Raw genomic sequence first — 18,696 nt, 5'->3', positions numbered from 1 at the left:
AACGACGTCTTTCAAAATAATCGTCGTTTCACCACTCGGGAAGTGGAACGTGTGCGTCTCGAGCCACCAACGTTCGACTAGAGCCTCAATTAATGCTAGGTATAGCTTGAAGCCATACACAAATATGGCAAAAAATAAAATGAATTACTGCAGATATATCACGGTTCGCTGATGCGACTCTCTGTATGTCATCCCGCGCTTACAAATATTTCATTCATCATCCGGTCGACGTACAATTGACGAAACATCGATGTTATCTAGGCGCAACTTATATTCTTTGGTTTCCATTTTTTGAGATTTTGACAAAATGTATGGTTTTTTTATAATTTTTTCGGATTTAGTGTTTGGTGAGAAACCAAAACCCCAAACTCTTATATAGTCATTGACCAACGACTAATTTTTTGAATTTGAATAAACTCATCACGCCAAGGTGATGCGTTCCATGCATTTTTTAATTTATACTTTTTATTTTATTTTTATAATTTTAAAAATATTTTTTAAACGGACTCATCATACTGAGGTGATGAGTCATTTTAATAATAATAAATAATAGGCCACGTGAGATCCACTTCACGGGGATAATTTAAAAATAATATATTATGGTGACGAGTTTGGTGTTCACTATAAAGAATGTCGTAGTTTTCAAAATAAAATTCATGTTGGCCCAATACCCTAAATAATTAAACCGCTTGGGGTATTGGGCAAAAAAAACCGGATATCGTTTGCGTAGTATAAGCCCAAGTGAACGCGCTTTGCAAAACTAAAACCCTAAAATATAAATTCTGCACTCCCCTCTTTGTGAAGTTTTAGGGTCTGGTAGCGCAGTTTGAAAAAGAAAATGACTCCATCCACAGAACCATCATCCCAGCAGAATACGGGAAATCAAGCAGTCAGAACCAAGAAAAAGAACAAGAAGAACAAATCATCAGAATCCGAGCATCAAGTTGAAGAAAATGTTAAGCAGAGTTACCAAGAAAACGAGGAAATTGAGCCAAAAGATAGCAAGAAAGACAAGAAAAGGAAAAAGAAAGAGCGCGAAAACAACGGAGGAGGTGAATTCGAGGAAGTGAATCACGATGAAAGCGGTGAGGAGTCTAAGAAGAGGAAGAAGAAGAAGGGGAAGAATAACAAAAAGCAGATGAAAGAGGAAGAAAATGGAGAATTTAATGAAAGTCGAAGTGGGAAAGAAGACACAATTCAATTTGATGGAAAGGAAAAAGTGGTGGTGAGCGGAAAGAATGCTGAAGATGCAAAATATTCGCCCTTGAAATCATTTTCTAATTCTAATTTACCAAAAAATGTTTTGGAATGCTGCAAGGATTTTAGTAGCCCATCTCCTATTCAAGCCCACGCATGGCCCTTTTTGTTGGACGGTCGTGATTTTATTGGAATTGCAAAAACTGGGTCAGGTACTTCGTTTTTGTGCCGCAAATCGCAAAATTTGACATTTTTAGGGCTTTAGTAACCCCTTCTACATGTGATGCTGAATCTATTTTGATTTGTTTTATTGTGAATCAGGCAAGACTTTGGCATTTGGCGTACCGGCAATGATGCATGTATTGAACAAGCGAAATGGTAAATCCTCTAGAGGGAGGAATCCACTTTGCCTTGTGCTTTCCCCTACAAGAGAGCTAGCTGAACAGGTATGAATATGTTTGACTTGGTGTTGCTGAATCTATAAAGGTTTGTTTTTTCTCTTTAGAGTTTAATCAGTCTTTTGGCTTCATCTTCTGGTGGTAGATATTTAACGTTTTGTGTAATGCTGGCCAAGCGTGTGATGTCGAATCCGTTTGTTTGTATGGGGGAACATCTAAAGGGCCACAGATTTCTTCTTTAAAGTCTGGCGTTGTAAGTTAATTTACGTCATTTTCTGTTCTTTTTGTGTGCATCAGTATTTTTGGTTAACATGTTCCTTTTACCATACGCATCTTTCTTTTTTTACCTTGTTTTGGTTCAAATGTTCTTTTGCTTGTTTTGAATAAATTTATTCTGCTAGCACATTTTAGGGTTGATGTTTCTACAATTTTTGTGTATAAAGCTTTTATATTGGCTAATAGAAAATGGATTTTGCTGTGAACTTAGGATATAGTCATTGGGACACCGGGTCGTTTGAAGGATTTGATGAATATGGAGGTGTGTCAGCTTAATGAGGTATCTTTTGTGGTAAGTGCTTGCTTCTTCATAATCATTACTCTCATCCATTGAACTTTATCTTGAAATTATTCAATTGTTTCTGTGTCTTCTTTATTTATTATCAGGACAATTGGTTCAATTTATTTGCTATAGTTGCTATTGTTTTTCAATTGCTTCCATTAGAGCGCTTTGATTATGCTTGATACATCTACATCTTTCATATAACCCATCTCTTAAATAGATGCACTGATGGAGTATGCAAGTACTAAGGAAATAGTGAATTGATATTCTGTAGGTCTTAGATGAAGCTGATCGAATGCTTGACATGGGCTTTGAAGAGGATGTTCGTTTTATATTGGGAAAGACATGTTTTGGTATGTATCATTGTTTCTTGGTTGATACATTGGGATTTTATACTCCTAGAAGATGATTAGCTTAAAGCTTTTACTGATGCTTGAGCTTTTACGGTTGATAATGACTCTTGAGTAAATGCTACTAACTATTGATACATTGTTCTGTATCTTTGTAGAATAATGCATGAGCAATTAAGTTGGATATTCTCATGTCTCTTTTATCCTTTGCAGCTCGTCAGATGGTAATGTTCAGTGCTACATGGCCTGCAGCAGTTCACCGGTTAGCTCAAGAATACATGGACCCTAATCCTGTTAAGGTAGATATCTTCATGCGTGATGAAATTTTTGTAATTTATTTATTTGGTAAAGTAGCGAGTTTGTTTTCAGGTTGTGATTGGGTCAGAAGATTTAGCTGCCAACCATGATGTTATGCAGATAGTTGAGGTCTGATTTTACTTAACAACGGCTAAACCATCTTTCGTATTAACTTATTTTGTGTGTATCGACAGTTTGTTTTCATATGTAGGTTTTGGATGATCGTGCACGTTATGAACGATTGATTGCTTTGCTCAAGAAGTACCATGAATCTCAGAGGTAGTTAATCTCACAAATATTCTTGTAACATTTTTCTTTTTAATTCTTCCAGTTGTAGATTGCTCCGACAAGAATGTGAATTTGTTTTTACTTCAGATAATTCTGTATGAAATTGTAGTGTAGCCTGCAAATAGATTGAACATATCAAAGAAAAGTGTGGGGGTGGGATGAACCTAGAAAATATGGAGTAAACATGAAGTTTCCTTAAAATTTCATCATATTAGCCATCCAAGAAATCCATATATTCTCTAGTAGATTATGAATATTGAATTATTTAATAGGATTTTTTTATTATTTCATTTTGTTGGCATTAATCCTATGGGAATAATAAGCCCGTACTATTTCATTAAGTTGAGTAGGTTTGTATTATTCTGTCATAAGAAATCCTTATGTTCTCTAGTAGATTATGAATATTGATTTATCTAATAGAGGCTTTCATTTCAATCAGGAACAGGGTGTTGGTATTTGTCTTGTACCAGGCAGAAGCGGATCGTATAGAAAATATGCTCAAGAGAAGGTAAACTTTACTTCCCTTGTCTCATTTAAAATAAATTAGTTATCTCTTCATTGGCTAAATAGAATAGGCAGTATTTAGAATTTGCATTTAGTTTTTTAAATTGCTCTAAGGTCATTGGCATGATATTCATGTGATTTTGAGTTGTGCAATTAAATATATCATAATAATTACTTGATGGTTTAAGCTGGTTGGGTATAAAAGTTCAAAATCGGTCATGCATACATAATTGCATCAGAATTTTAACTATACTTTTATTTCAACTTCTTACTTTTGTTAGTTCATTTTGTTTTATTTTTTTCTAGTGGCTGGAATGTTGTTTCTATACATGGTCGCAAAGCACAAAATGATCGCACTAAGGCTCTATCATTATTCAAGAAAGGAAGCTGTCCTTTGATGGTATACTCCTGCAAATTATATATTTTGTTTTTAAATCATTGTTACAACTTTCTGCCGAAAGAAAAAACAATAACACACTTGTGGACTTGGGGTTTATGTTGATCTTGACTGAAGACGTTTGCAAAATTTGATTGGTAGAACTAGATTATATCCTTCAGCCAGTTATACAATTAATGTAAATAATAAATACTAGAATTTCTCTAGGCATATTGATTTAGTTTAACTTTTGATACTTATTAACACGATGTGATTCAGGTAGCTACGGATGTTGCTGCAAGGGGGTTGGATATTCCAGATGTAGAGGTAGTGATCAATTATAGTTTTCCTCTCACTACAGAAGATTATGTACACCGGATAGGGAGGACCGGAAGAGCTGGTAGAAAGGGTGTTGCTCACACATTCTTCACTCAGCAGAATAAGGTAAACCTAAATACAAATCTTTTTTACATTCTTAAATTAAACAAGTTGGTTTCGATAAAGGATATTGGTAAATGGAACATGGTAAATTTTATTTCTTTCGAGTAGTGACAAGCTTATGGCAGGGACTTGCTGGAGAACTGGTAAATGTTCTCAAAGAAGCTGGGCAGATTGTACCACCAGCACTGTTGAAATTTGGAACTCATGTCAAGAAGAAGGTTTGTTTTTTTACCCCTCTTGCATGCATCCTTATGTTCTTTTCCGTTGAAGTTTGTGTGGTCTAATTGTTTTTTGGTCACTAATATTTTTTAAATTATTACAATTAAGCCCTTGACTCTCCCAAAATTTGCTGGTTTAATTATTTTTAGTACCATTTCAGTTCTAAAATAAAATCATTTAGACCTGTAATTTTTCTGGTTTAATTACTCTTTAAAATTTGTGAATTAAACCATAACTCTTTAAACTTTGTGGTTTATTCAATTTTAAAGGCCTTATTTGTTTCAAAGTTAAATAATTTGCCCCGTCATATTTCAATCCTGACTCTGTCCCTGCTTATTGTCTTGTGACATGTATTAGTGATGAGCAAAAACGTCTTGTTCTTTGAACTAGTATGCATGTTTGATCATCTTGTTACCCTGCTTAATACAGGAGTCCAAGCTATATGGGGCTCACTTCAAGGAGATCGCTGCTGATGCTCCAAAGGCTAAAAAAATAACATTTGACGACTCAGATGATGAAAACTGATCTACATGGCCTGCAGTAAAATATGTAGACTAATTTTTTATTCAATGATTTTCCCCCATATTTTATTTTTAACCATTTTTGTTTAAGCAAAAATTGATCTGAATGTAGGCCGTTCTGTCCGGTGGAATGTAAACTGTAAACCTAGATCTTGCTTATTTTCATTGAATGGTCCTCTTGTTAAGAATCTCATATAAAAAAAATTGGGAAACCTAATCTGCAAGAAATGATGTTGGAATTGATTTATATCTTTATATTCTTTTTTTATTATCTTTATATTCGTTTGCCAATGAATATTAAGAATATTTAAACTCGAAATCAAAGAATAATAATAATTTTTTATCACATAAAGAAAAATCTAATCTAATTTATTATAAATAATAATTCTTAATATTCGAAATCGGGATCACTGCGTTTCTGTAGTAAATGAAAAGATTACTTCCAAATGACAGAGAATCTAATCTAAACAGACAAAAACCCATGACGCTAAGCAAACTTAAACTAAAGCCAACCCTAACCTAAAGCAGTTCCCACTCTTGTCATCTTCTCTCCCCGTCTTTTTATGCTTGGCTCTTGAGGGAGCCTGTAACATCAAAATTAATGCTTCTCAGTTGAATTTTCCCTTTTTGTCCTGAACAAATCTGAGATCGGAAGACCCTTTTGTCTGAAATTCAGTTTCAACATGGTTGGTATTTTCCCTAGATTGTCTGTTGGGAAAGCCGGCCATCGACAATCCCAGAGTTCTCTTGTAAGAAATCTTTTTTATTTTTTCCCCAGGGATTTGCTTGAGTGGAATCATGAACATGTAAATCTAAAGATTATTTTTATATGTTCTTTTGGTTTTCTTTTGTTTGATCGGTGAATTCTTTTTTGGATTGCTATATGTTGGAATTGGTTGATGTACTTTGAGATGTCGATATTGATATCAATTTGTGATCTGACCTTTCCTTTTGTTGTGATACTTGTTTGAGAGTTTCTCTATCCCATATGTCATTTACTTGCCTTGATTTTGGGATTCATTAGATGACTATGATGATTCAAACCCAGAAATTACTGATATAACCTAAACCCAGATTTTTCTGATTATTAATCTGTTGTATTTGAGTTGTTGCAGACACGAGTATGGCTAATGAGTTACTAATTGTGGTTCAGGTGGAAAGGGAAGCCGTGCCTCCGAATCAGGATGTCGTTGCACCGGCTGCGGCTACCGCTACGGCTCACGGAATCGAAGTAGTGGTTGAGTTTAAACCGGTAGAACATCCGATTGAACCTTTGGACGACGACCGGCCGATCCAATGCCCGCTGCTCGAGCCTTCGATTCTAAATGTAAGCTTTGGGAACTCATCCTTTGTTGCAAGGTTCGTGTTGGTAAAGTTAGCATAGCTTGTCACGGTTACGTGGTAAAGTGACCATGTAAGAGTTCTCATGAGCTTGTCATTGATTGTGCTTATATGCTTTGCATTACATATGTTGTGAAATCAGGATGGAAGAATATGGAAAGAGCGAGTATCGGCTACGGCCACTGTACGACGGAGAGCTGATTTGCCGGTAATGAAGGGTGGAGGCACCCTTACATCAGAGACCGAAGCTACTACTGGAACCAAACCCCGGCCGGCCTCGAATCGGATGATATTGCCATCTGTAAGCGCCCCGGAACACGATTTATTAAATCTCCTCAAAGAATGCAGTGCATCTGGGATCTAAGCCCTGCTATCAACCGGAGCACACTTCACCTTCATTCCAGTAATTTGCCCATCATCTATAAATTCCTACCTGTAATTTGTTTTTTGCCACCTAGTAAACTATGCAGTCCCTTATCTTTTCGTCTAACCGATTTTGGTCATTAATTTAAAATTAAGGAGAATGGTCCCTAACGTTATCATTCCGTTTGATTTTAGTCCCTAACATTGTTGATCTGTTCGATTTAAGCCCCTTAGCCATTAACTCCTGTTCAATTTTAGTCCTTAAGCCATGTTAGGGACTTAAACAAAATGGGTTATGAAAAATTAATAGCTGAGGGATTAAAATCGAACGAATCGATAACGTTAAGGATCATTTATCCTTAATTTTTAAATTGATGATAAAAATCGATCAGACCCTAAACATAGAATAGAAAGACTCTCCGCATGGTTTACCTTTGAATATATTATACAACACGGAAACGGAAATGAAAATGTTATCTTCACCTCACTTGCATATGTTGTAATAAATCACATCTGATTTCCGATCCATCTTTTTCATTGTGCTTCTAATATTATGGTTTGTCGTACATAAATTTTAGGTAGATTACACATTTAGTATTTAAACTATCATTTTTTATTTGTTTTAGTACTTAAATTTTGAATTTTTTTAAAACCATAAAAATTGAATTTTAAGTATGATCTTGAAAAATTAAAAGTTTGAGTACTAAAATAGATTAAAACTAATAATTTAAATATTAAACGTGTAATTTATTCAAACTTTTTAAGCGGCTATTCAGTAACTCGACTAAGCTGAAGCTGAATGGAGACAACGAAACGAGAAAAGAGTGTTCGAAATGTGTTAAACAGTTGGTAATACAAAAGGAGTAATAAATGTTCCAACACAGCACAACCCATACCCATTGTAACCCATACACGAATCAGATCCCATACTAACCATAAACGAAACAGATGCAAGGCCACAACCTAACAAAAGCAAACCATAATCCATACCGCCCTTAATCAAACCACAACATCAATCAAAACCATAAGCAGCATAGAATCCCCATAAGAATTGACAATCGCAGAACACCATATCCCAACCAGCAAAAAAAAAACGATGCAGGACAGAAAACCCGACAGAAAACCAGATCGAATGATAAATCTCACCAGTTCAAGAACTGGCCAGAAAAGACAGAACAGATCAGAAAAACCCTTCAAACGAAACCATTAAGAACGAACTAACAAAAAAATCCCTTTTCCTTGACACAGATCCAATCGAGACCAATGCAGGATTAATAATAAGATTGTTGACTGAAGGTATCTTGTCAGGCCAATTGCATTTACTCCACCAAACGAGTCGAGTAAGGAAAACATCAAAAATTTGGTTCTCATCCACTTTCTTTACGAGAAAAATTACTTCATTCCGAAAGAGCCATATTGACCAAGCCAGACCACGGAGAGCCATCAACCAAATCGGGCGAGAACCAACACGAATCTTACAAGAAACCCACGAGGAAACGAAAGATTTTAGATCTCTTGGCATTACAAAATTAACGTCCCACAGCTTGCAACGCCGCTGCCAAAGCCTCCAGGACACGATACAATGACAGAGAAGGTGAGAAACAGATTCAGTTGAATCAGAACAGAAAGGGCAACCAAGTTGATCACTGCCAACAATACCTCTCGAAAATAAAACAGATTGGGCAGGTAATCTTTCAAGCACTAGCCGCCACATAAAAAATTGAACTTGGGAGGTATAAATTGGAATCTGTTCATTCTCCTGAAGCATTGGAAATGATTCAAAGCCACGTATCCACGTATCCATAGTTCTCTCGAGTTGATCAACACTGTCAACTCGAGAGAACTATGAAGACCCTTCCCGAGGATTTCACTAAGGGCCAAGCAAGATATGAGTTTCCAAATCCGGAGAAGTAGCTCTGGGATCCAGATTCTTTGATCATGATCCCACCGGATGATGACGATGATGGTGATGTAGGAGGATACGCTGACGCTGAAGGAAAAACATATAGACTGAGATCCTATGTCATGTATTTGGATTCTGAGAAACTTCAGAGATACGCAACCATAAGATCCAAAGAAGCTATTTCATTGATTGAAAAGCAAACGCAAGCACTGTTCGGGAGGCCTGACATTCGGATTCTTGACGATGGTTCACTTGATAAATCAAACGATGAAGTAGTTTCCATCACTTTCTCTGGGTTTTGACAATGATAGTCTTGGGAGCGGTGGCATTCGTATCGTTCCTATGGGATGCAGAGAGCTATGTCGAATCAAAGTATCATTTTCTTAAGAGCTAACCAGCATCTTTGCAATTGTTGTGTAATGAACGATTCCCGTTGCAGCTATATAAAACATGATGAATGGTTAAAAAGTTATACTACATGCTAGTTTCTAGGGAATATGATGTTGCAAGAGTAACCATTTTTCCGCACTTTTTATGGAAAAGAAAAATAAAATTGAAACAGGTCCTACCGGGAGTCGAACCCAGGTCGCTGGATTCAAAGTCCAGAGTGCTAACCACTACACCATAGAACCAATTTATTGATATCATATTTGACATTGATACAAATTATGGGTATATTTGATATTAGCACAACTTTATGGTACTTGATATTTGACATTAATAAGAATAATGGGCATACTTCAAATCCTGGTATGAGATCTAACTTAATATTCGACAAATTCGAAAGGTACTTACATGTATTACAGGCACAGGGCACTTCACCTTTTTAACTTCATTGATATTCTGCAGTTTAAAGAACAGTAATTTGCTCAAGTTGCCAATGATGTCAACAAACTGATATACCAATCATCATACTGTCTTAAAATCGAGGGGATGTCTAAAGAAAGGAAATACGACCTAATATAAGGCTAAGAAAAGACGTTACCAGAAATGTTAATATTTTTTTAACATCTCCGGTAGAACGCTACCTAAAATGTTATTTTTTATACCGGAAATATTAACATCAGACGTTACCTAAAATGTTATTTTTTCTACCGTAAATGTTAATATCATAAATATTCATTTTAGGTACAAAAATTAACATTTCCAGTATTTTAGGTAGAGCTCTACCTAAATTGTTAAAAAAATATTAACATTTCCGGTAACGCCTTTCTTTAACCTTATATTAAGCTGTTATACAACAGAACTCCCCTAAAATCGATACGGTCAGATATCGTTCTCGCAAGGCAGTCGATTTACGGTTATTACCTCGAAAATGTCGTAGCAGAATGTAAATTTAACATGGCAGAGCACACGAAGGCCGGAAAGAACTACGTATTCATTCTCGCATAAAAAATCAAATTATGTATGCATCAAATTTTTTATGCTCTTTTGTTTTACGTAGTTTTGCTGGTGTGGTGTGATGACGTGACATGCTGCTGACATGGCAAAATAACATGCTATCTTATATATGAATGCATGTTACTGACATGGCAAAATAACATGTTATCATGTACATGAATATTTGTTGAAGTGACATTTTTTATGAAGTAGCATGATGATGTGGATATATCACACAATATTATTTACACGTGTATATGTTGAATCGGCTTAGTGTTAATCGTTTGTTGACTAACGATTTCCATTCATGAAGAGGTGAGGTCCTTTTGTCCCAAAATGAACGGGACAAAATGAACGTTAGTTTGTATATGCTCATATAAATTTTCCTTCGCCAACAACAAAAGGTCATATATAAATTACCAAATTGCTTTTACCTTGCAAAAAGTAGGCTTTAATGTTTTCTAGAATTAGAAACTGATTGTCATTGCCTTTGGCCTCAAAATACTGCAAAAATAATCTCCACACAGTTTTTGAATAAATCACAGCAAACACTAAAGCAGGTCCAAATATGCAGTTTCTATACCAAAATCCTTACAGCAGACGCTATAGCCTGCACCTCTGTTTCCCCAACTTTCTTCCACACTCCATCCATCATAAGGTGCCCACAAGTGCTCGGTGAAGAAACGTCTTCGCCACCCGATTCATGGTAGTTCTCTACCGTTTCCTTTAGTTTCTTCGGGCTTGGGATATTCATTAGCTGGATATCATCACTGGCTTCTCTCTTGCCGCGTTGCCCATTAAGTTCCCGCTTGTTCTTCCCTTGCATTGATTCACATGTATCCTTTTGACAATCACTATCACGTTCAAGAACCGGAATGCGGCCAGAAGACCCAAGAGTACGTGGAAGCATACCGAGTGGACATGGATTCCATGATTTTGCCACAACCCATCTGTTCAATTTTCTAACTTCTGCTGTTTTCATGACAGCTCTCTTCGTTCGACGAAGTTTCAGAAGTTCTAGCTTCTTAGCAGCTTGATCAATATATTCCTCATTTTGACTAAAAATTCTCGAAATCTCATTTGAAGTATTTTCTTCCATAAGCTCTGTACTTGACAAACCTAAGGAACGGAGTTTGTTGAGTTTCTCCATCAAAACACTGTTTCCGACCAGCTGTGCAATATGAAGGGCTGAATCCAAGAGATGGTCATTACAGAAAGCCGACATCAAAAGACATTTACGCAGTAGATCCAGCAGAATTGTATTTGACATGCCTATTCCAACAGAACCTTTGATGTGACTGGCTTTTAATTCCAAATGTCTAACCAGCCATGCAAACAAAGATGAGAGAGGTTCTATTTCGTAAGCCTCTGGTCTTCTCCCCGATGATGTTGACTGACCTTCTAAATAAGAATCAGAAAAAGAAGAGTGAGATAGAAAGTAAACAAAAGGTTAAATTTGGTAGAAGTCTTCCACTAAGCTAGCAAACAGCAGGCAAAGACAAAAGGTGACATTCAAAAGGGATGCACAACCTAGTCGATATAACTACATGTTTACCTGTTTCATATTTTGTTGCATCCTTTGCCCCAATCATATCTAGAATCCTCTGAAGAAGGGCATGAAGCAATTCTGGTTCCTTCTTTGAAATTTTTTTTATGATAAGCTGCCAATCATCCAATGCATCATGTTTATCTAGGCCATCTTCGGTCCCTTTTGAAATGTTCATGGAGCTTGAAGAATCTAAAGCCTTCAGCAAGAATTCCAATAATACAGACACTACTTCTGAGGATGAAGTAGAATATAAGCTTACAAGACTTTTTAAGGTTTTGCTAATCTGTTTCTTTGCACCTGAAAACACAGACACGTCAGAAAATGAGTAATTTTGTTAAAGACATGAAGTGCACATATACAGCAATATCTCAACACATTCTGGTCAAAGCACACACAAAGAAAAAAAACTGACCACTCAATTACCGGTTTTCAGTGGAAAATTCATTAAAAATTCTGTAAAGTAAATGTCGCAATATGTTTAATGGTAAAGCAAACCCATAAATAAAATACCATTTTCAAGAAAGACCAATGCTCTTCATCTCCTATATTTTGAGCCGAAAAAGGAAAGGGAGAAAATGAAACAACATAGACAAAAAGAATTTAGGAAAGCACACATTTTTCCTGGCTCAACGTAGAGTGTAAACATTATAAACTTCTCTTTGACCAATAGCTCTAAAAGAGTCGTCTAACATTTCGGGTAAAACAAATGCTGTCTAATAATTAATAATCGAAAAGAATAATAGAAGTAACTTCCATGGGGAAGATAATTCTAATGTTCTTTCAGTTGAAATAATGAAACAACATGTTCTAAACAGGTCAACCGAAGAATAGCATAATTAAATTATTTGGTTTCTTATACCAAACATCACAATTCTTCTGTACCAAATGCACCTAAAAATAACTGATCAGGGAGGAGGATATCTTACCTCCAGATTGGCATGAATGGAACTTCCCAGCCATAAGTGAAAAGAATTTACTACGGCCACAAAGATGTTTGACCTGTCTGCCACCTGTAAAAAGTAGATAATATAAACTATGGTAGGAATTGAAGGCCTCATTAAAAACCTCCTTCATGATTAAAGGAACTTATGGATAAGCTCCGAGGAAAAGAGTGCCTTAAGATTTCATTAATCATTAAAAAATACAAGATACAACCTGAGAGCCACCCCCAACATAAACATAACACCAAAAGCAGCCGCAAACAACCCTAAACAACAACATAGACTCAGCCTAATCCAACTTAGCATCAAACCCTAGAGATTAGGAGGAAAATATTACAAAAGGCACCAGGCAATGGGAACAAATCACTTACACTTATATTAGTTGCAGGAGAGGAAAAAAAAGGCTCAAACATTAGGAACGAAGTATTGGTATAAATGAAAGTTAAAGAAGAGACAAAAACACCTTTTCCTTTGACTAGCAAAGATCTAAGTTCAGGATTATGCTGGACTTTTATGTATAAAGCCAATTCACGGAGTTTGGATTTGATTTCTCTTTGAGCATTAACAATTCCATCTCTATGAAATGAAATTTGCTTCTTCTGAGGTTCCCAGTAATAGGATTTCAGCCAGTTAAGTGCCTGAAATTAGTAAGAACCACATAACACATCACAAATTTGAAAAATACAAAGGAAAACGACTATAAGATAAAGATGAAGAAGACAATAACAAATGAAGCACCTACCACGACTGATGAATCCCGAGCAATTGTGAGTGCTGGTAGGTCGCGGTGAGAACCCTCTGCAAATATAAAGAAACAAAGAAATCAAACCATTTTTTCTTGTTCGAGCTGAATGACTCAACGAAGATAACTTCCACACTACCACCATACTAATTATTAAAGCTGTGCTTACCATGACGAACATCAATCAGTCTTCTCGGAATACCGATGGCATCGGCTGCATCAGCAATCGAAATCCCAGTTCTCTTCCGTGTCTTCTCGATGACACAGTTAACAAGCCTCCAAAGATTAACATAAAAAAGCATATCAAAGCATAAAACTAGAAAGACACTAACTTTAGTCCCCCTCCCCGCAAAGTGTTTTCCATCTACTAAGAAAAAGAAAGAAATTCACCTCAAGATTGCCATGCAATACAACATAGCTAGCATTTGTTCTGAATGTGAACCATCGTTTGATTTGTCGCCTCTACAGATAGAAGGGAACTATACATAACCCTGTTGGAAAAATAGGGGAAATTTTAATGAGTAAAATGGTTACCGGAAGAAAGGATCGGACTGTTGAATTTCAACGATTGAAGCAGTGACATCAATCACAACTGGTAAACAACCTCTGCTCCGCCACGTCGATATCTAAAAATGGAAACTTTATGAGAAACCAACAAAGAAGAAAAAAAACGGACGAGAAGAGAGAGTTTTACGTACTCTCGAGAGAGCAAAGGAAATCTCGAGTGGAGAAGAAGAGAAGAGGGAATTTCTAACAGATTCCCATTCGGCCCAGTTCAACCAGGGCACCAATTTGTAGTCACCGGAAGGTGTGGATGACGAAGACTCTTGATTATAAGCTTCAATGGTCTCCTCTTCGAACCCTAGCAGTGGTTCCATTAGAACTGAACGACGATGTGCAGAGGGGTTTCTCCTTTTTTTTCTTAAACCCTTCCCAATCTAGGAAATTGAAGTTGGGTTAATGGATTGGGTTTCATCCTATTGAACCCAGATAAAAAACTTTATGGAATTTTTATTGGCAAAATTATACGGGTTAGTTATATAGTCCAATTCCACACTAGATATCTTATTTTCTGAATTACAGCATTTGTTATAAATATATTTTTTATTCGAATTTATCACTCTAATATTACAAAATTTTAGTAAAATAATATATTTTTAAAATTTTTTTAACTCAACGTGATAAATTAAATAAAAAATATTATTTTGGTAAATTCGTCACTTGAACATGATGAATTTACTCTCTACTATAATATATTCCAAATTGATTTTAAAGACCTAACGATCTAATTCTTTTAAGGGGTCTGACCTATCGGGTCAATTTTACCATTTGTATTACTGTTAGCTTCTTGCTTTCTAAGTTTTGGGAGTCAAGTCCATTAATTACGAAATGGGCCCACATAGACACGGTGGTTTTAGTATTTTGTTTTCTGGGCAGGGAGCAAAGCCATTTTAATTTAGTATTTTTTTTATTAAGATAAATTACATCGTCTCTCTCTAAACTTTACTTTCGTACTTATTTTATTCATCATACTTTTAATTTTATTCACTGAAATTTATAGATTAAATAATTTTACTTGCTCTGCCGTTAATTCTCTAATAGTGTGATGATGTGTTATTTTATTTTTATTAATTAATATAAAATAATTAAAAAATATAAAAGGGTAAATTACATTATTCCTCACTAAACTTTATTCTCGCTCCTATTTTGTTCACCCAACTATAAAATAAAATAGAAGGTGGTCGGATGCCACTGCCGGCCACTGTCGACCTTCGTATATGGTAGTCGTTCTGTCCCAAATTTCATGGGTCGCTTCGCCTCGACACTTTGAGTCTGAATCCAACCTCCATTTTATCGGAACTTGCCCCCAAATTCCATGGATTGGAGATTAAAAGTAAGGAAGACGAAACATTTAAATTGAGATTCATAGATTTTGGCTCATTTTCTGGTGAAACAACCATTAGATTTGGACTTAGGGGGTCAAGACGAAAAAATCACCATCGACGAAAGTAGACGGTGGATGTAATGAAAGATGACATGGTGGCCGGCGGCGGCAACCGGTCACCTTATTTGCAAAGTAGAGACAATATAAGGGAAAAGAAGAGGATTCGAATTTGGTGTATATTTGAGTTTTTCAAAACGACGTCGTTTTGACACTTGTGTCATGTCATAATAGCGTTAAAAGGTTAACGACATAGTGAGTAAAATGATTCAATCTGTAAAGTTCAGTGAGCAAAATAGAAAAATTGAAAGCATGGTGAATAAAATAGGAGAGAGAGTAAGTTCAGTGAGGAACGGTGTAATTTACCCTTTTATTTACAAAATTTGAATCTAAATCTTTTTTTAATACCAAAGGAGAAAGACTTGCGAACCTAAGCTAATCACCATCGTTTTGCTGAGCGCAGCTATGAGCATCCTCATGCAGCAGTAATCTTATCTCATTGGGTGGTTGTTGGAAAATTCGAACAACAAACTTAAGAGAATTTTATCGATATCATTGTCATCTGATACCTTATTTCTTTCTCGAGGTATGTAAATGAGTTTTAAATGTCAATATGTGGAATCATAGGGGCCCATTGTCACATACCCTATTCTACTAAAAACAAAGTGTCTTCATGATGATAGCCTGCACGTCGTCCCCCATGCAATATATAATCCCTCATACACACCCTGGAATTCCACATTCAGATCGAACAGCATCCTTATAACCACATGAGCCATATACCAGTAGTGTTCCACAATACACCACCACATGCCGTCAGCCTCGAAACATGCTTCTCGCCACAGTAGGGTTCAATTTACACCGTCCCACCGGAGGTTTACCTTATGATATTTCAAATTGATTGTGGATACCTTTCAAAATCTCCATCTGAACTCCCACTATGATTCTTATCGTGATCCATTATGAATTGCACGTGACAATTCTTCTATCACATGTAGAATTTTAGTAAATCCATTTCTTTACCATGATTTTCTTTCGGAATGCCACTATCTTATTCGATATAACGAGACTCTGATTATTGATGTGGGTAAGAAAAAGAAATAACATTTAGTAAAAGAAATAAGGCATGACAAAACAATAGAAAAGAAGATGAAATTCAAGAAAAAAAATTAAATCAAAAGAAAGCAATAATGATGTGAATGTATGTATATTGAGATTACAAAAATAATTTAATTTTGTTAGTACAAAATTAGGCTATTTGAGTCGTGTAGTATTTCTGTTGAGTTTTTTTTTTTTGCACTTTTGCAACTGATTCTCTGTTTCTTACATGATCTCGTCGTTTATTTCCTGGATAAGGTTATTTGTTACAAATCTAATTGTTGTAGTTTTAAGGATTGGTGTTTTGTCTGTCAAATCGATTGTTTTAGAAAAACAATATGATGCCGTTTTCTTTGTCAATTTCATGAGTTGTGGTGGAAGGGACTTAATTTCGTTACTCTGTTCCTTTTTTATACCAATTTCAGTGTACGAGATTTTTCATCAAGTAGACAGGGAATTAGCTCAAACTTGTTTCATGATGAAAGGTGGGTCTCAAAAAGTAGACAGGGTTCCTCAAAAGTTCTCGTCTTTATTGGAGTTGTCGGCTTCGAATGATCTCGACGGCTTCAAAAGTGCCATTGAAGAAGGGTGTCATGACATCATTGAGTCGAGCTTGTGGTACGGGAAGAGAATTGGTTCGAGGAAGATGGGATTTGAAGAAAGAACGCCCCTTTTGATTGCTTCTTTATTCGGGAGCAAGGACGTCGTGGATTATATCGTTAAAAGTGGCCGTGTTGATGTTAACTGGACGTATGGTTCCGATGGTGTCACTGCTCTTCACTGTGCTATTGCTGGTGGATCATTTTGTTCGAATGAGATCGTAAGAATCTTGCTTGATGCGGGTGCTGAAACCGGTTCTCTCGATGCTAATGGAAATCGGCCTATTGATTTGATTTCACCGGTGGCTTGTAATTTAGCTCTCAGTTCGAAGAAGAAGATGTTAGAGTCTTTGTTGAAAGGAAGCGGATGTGAGGGTGAAGTAGAGGGCTATAATTCAATGGTTCGAGTTTTGAAAGATGGAACCGAGAAGAAAGAGTATGCTAATGATTTCATTCTTCCGGACATTAAGAGTGAGATGTATGGCACAGATGAGTTTAGGATGTATAATTTCAAGGTCATGCCTTGCTCGAGGGCTTACTCTCATGACTGGACCGAGTGCCCGTTTGTTCATCCGGGAGAAAATGCGAGGAGACGTGATCCTAGGAAATACCTTTACAGTTGCGTTCCCTGCCCTGAATTCCGCAAGGGTTCCTGCAAGCAGGGCGATAACTGCGAGTATGCACATGGTGTTTTCGAGTCTTGGCTTCATCCTGCCCAGTATCGAACTCGTTTATGCAAGGACGGAACTAACTGCAGTAGGAGGGTTTGTTTCTTTGCTCACAATCATGAAGAGCTTCGCCCCATATATGCTTCAACAGGTTCAGCAGTGCCTTCCCCAAGATCATATTCAGCTATCGATTCCTCTTTAGAGATGGGTTCAATGAGCCCACATGGTCTTGGCTCCCCTTCTGTTTTGTTACCTTCAACATCAACACCGCCTTTGCCCCCTTCTGGTAGTACATCTTCACCTATGGCTGGAGTGATGTGGCCTAACCAGTCTAACATTGTACCATCACTGCAGCTTAATGGTAGTAGGCTGAAAAATGCTCGACGTGTTAGGAATATTGACTTGGACATTGAACAAGTCGGGCAGGAAAGTCGTCGCCGCCGCCAAACTCAGCAGCTAATCGATGAGATACCCGGTCTTTCCTCCACCATAAATTGGAAGAATCCAGTGTCCACTACTTCAACTTTTGTATCTGCAGAAGGAACTGGTGAATCCAATTGGTTAGGAGGAATCTCACTTGATACTTCAACCCATCATCTGCAGTCTCCCACTGGAGTTAGCTACATGACCAACCTAACATCCTCTCCAATAAGGGCATCTCAATCCTTTGGGGTCGACCCATCTAGGTCAACTGCAGGCATAGTTTTAAGCCCAAGGCCAGCTGCCTTTGCAAACCGGAGCCCAAGCTTTATGGAACTTATAAGTGCAGTGCCTTCTAACTTCTCGGATTTGGGTTCGCCTGATGGAAAACTAGAGTGGGGTATACAGGGAGAAAAGCTGAATAAACTAACACAAGCTTCGTGTTTTGAGTTCCAAAGCAGTAGCATCAATTTGGGAGATCCAGCACAGTCAATGTCGTCAAGTTCAGACGAGCCAGATGTGTCATGGGTCCAGTCTTTGGTGAAGGACATGGACACCCTGTCCGAGCAGTTCAGTTTCAAGGACGAGCACTAGGAGCAA

General features: G+C 36.9%; 4 protein-coding genes, 1 non-coding gene and 1 pseudogene across 6 annotated transcripts; 4 read left to right on the top strand and 2 right to left on the bottom strand.

Moving 5' to 3' along the window:
- The first annotated feature begins 791 nt into the window (after window positions 1-791).
- Window positions 792-5,397, top strand: LOC120204385 (DEAD-box ATP-dependent RNA helicase 5-like). Its single transcript, XM_039204487.1, has 13 exons — window positions 792-1,409; window positions 1,519-1,643; window positions 1,741-1,848; window positions 2,083-2,163; window positions 2,429-2,507; window positions 2,718-2,803; window positions 2,874-2,930; window positions 3,013-3,080; window positions 3,529-3,597; window positions 3,900-3,993; window positions 4,249-4,413; window positions 4,536-4,628; window positions 5,059-5,397. Exons 1-13 carry the CDS (start codon window positions 839-841, stop codon window positions 5,152-5,154), a joined length of 1,692 nt encoding a protein of 563 aa, XP_039060418.1. The 5' UTR covers window positions 792-838; the 3' UTR covers window positions 5,155-5,397.
- A 314-nt stretch (window positions 5,398-5,711) lies between these two features.
- LOC120204341 lies at window positions 5,712-6,978 on the top strand. Its single transcript, XM_039204436.1, has 3 exons — window positions 5,712-5,899; window positions 6,304-6,477; window positions 6,634-6,978. Exons 1-3 carry the CDS (start codon window positions 5,834-5,836, stop codon window positions 6,853-6,855), a joined length of 462 nt encoding a protein of 153 aa, XP_039060367.1. The 5' UTR covers window positions 5,712-5,833; the 3' UTR covers window positions 6,856-6,978.
- Window positions 6,979-8,718: 1,740 nt separating this feature from the next.
- LOC120204339 lies at window positions 8,719-9,251 on the top strand (annotated as a pseudogene).
- Window positions 9,252-9,317: 66 nt separating this feature from the next.
- On the bottom strand, window positions 9,318-9,389 carry TRNAQ-UUG. The gene has a single exon. It is a non-coding gene; the product is annotated as a tRNA-Gln (tRNA).
- A 1,251-nt stretch (window positions 9,390-10,640) lies between these two features.
- On the bottom strand, window positions 10,641-14,272 carry LOC120204384. Of its 2 annotated transcripts, none has more exons than XM_039204485.1 (9): window positions 14,068-14,272; window positions 13,904-13,995; window positions 13,760-13,831; window positions 13,539-13,645; window positions 13,370-13,425; window positions 13,091-13,265; window positions 12,613-12,696; window positions 11,693-11,983; window positions 10,641-11,538 (listed from the first exon to the last, which is right to left on the bottom strand). In XM_039204485.1, the coding sequence occupies exons 1-9, from the start codon at window positions 14,245-14,247 to the stop codon at window positions 10,715-10,717; spliced, it is 1,881 nt and encodes a 626-aa protein (XP_039060416.1). In that variant the 5' UTR covers window positions 14,248-14,272; the 3' UTR covers window positions 10,641-10,714. The 2 variants fall into 2 exon arrangements, with proteins under 2 accessions (XP_039060416.1, XP_039060417.1); XM_039204486.1 differs by having other exon boundaries at window positions 10,641-11,535.
- Window positions 14,273-16,878: 2,606 nt separating this feature from the next.
- Window positions 16,879-18,690, top strand: LOC120204356 (zinc finger CCCH domain-containing protein 66-like). Its single transcript, XM_039204447.1, has one exon. It carries the CDS (start codon window positions 16,885-16,887, stop codon window positions 18,688-18,690), a length of 1,806 nt encoding a protein of 601 aa, XP_039060378.1. The 5' UTR covers window positions 16,879-16,884.
- The last annotated feature ends 6 nt before the right edge of the window (window positions 18,691-18,696 follow it).

This window comes from Hibiscus syriacus, unplaced genomic scaffold, assembly GCF_006381635.1.
Source record: "Hibiscus syriacus cultivar Baekdansim isolate YM2019G1 unplaced genomic scaffold, ASM638163v2 tig00010865_pilon, whole genome shotgun sequence".
Taxonomy (NCBI): domain Eukaryota; kingdom Viridiplantae; phylum Streptophyta; class Magnoliopsida; order Malvales; family Malvaceae; genus Hibiscus; species Hibiscus syriacus.
Note: the sequence above shows the minus strand (reverse complement) of the source record. Positions and strands in the feature narration are given on the sequence as shown.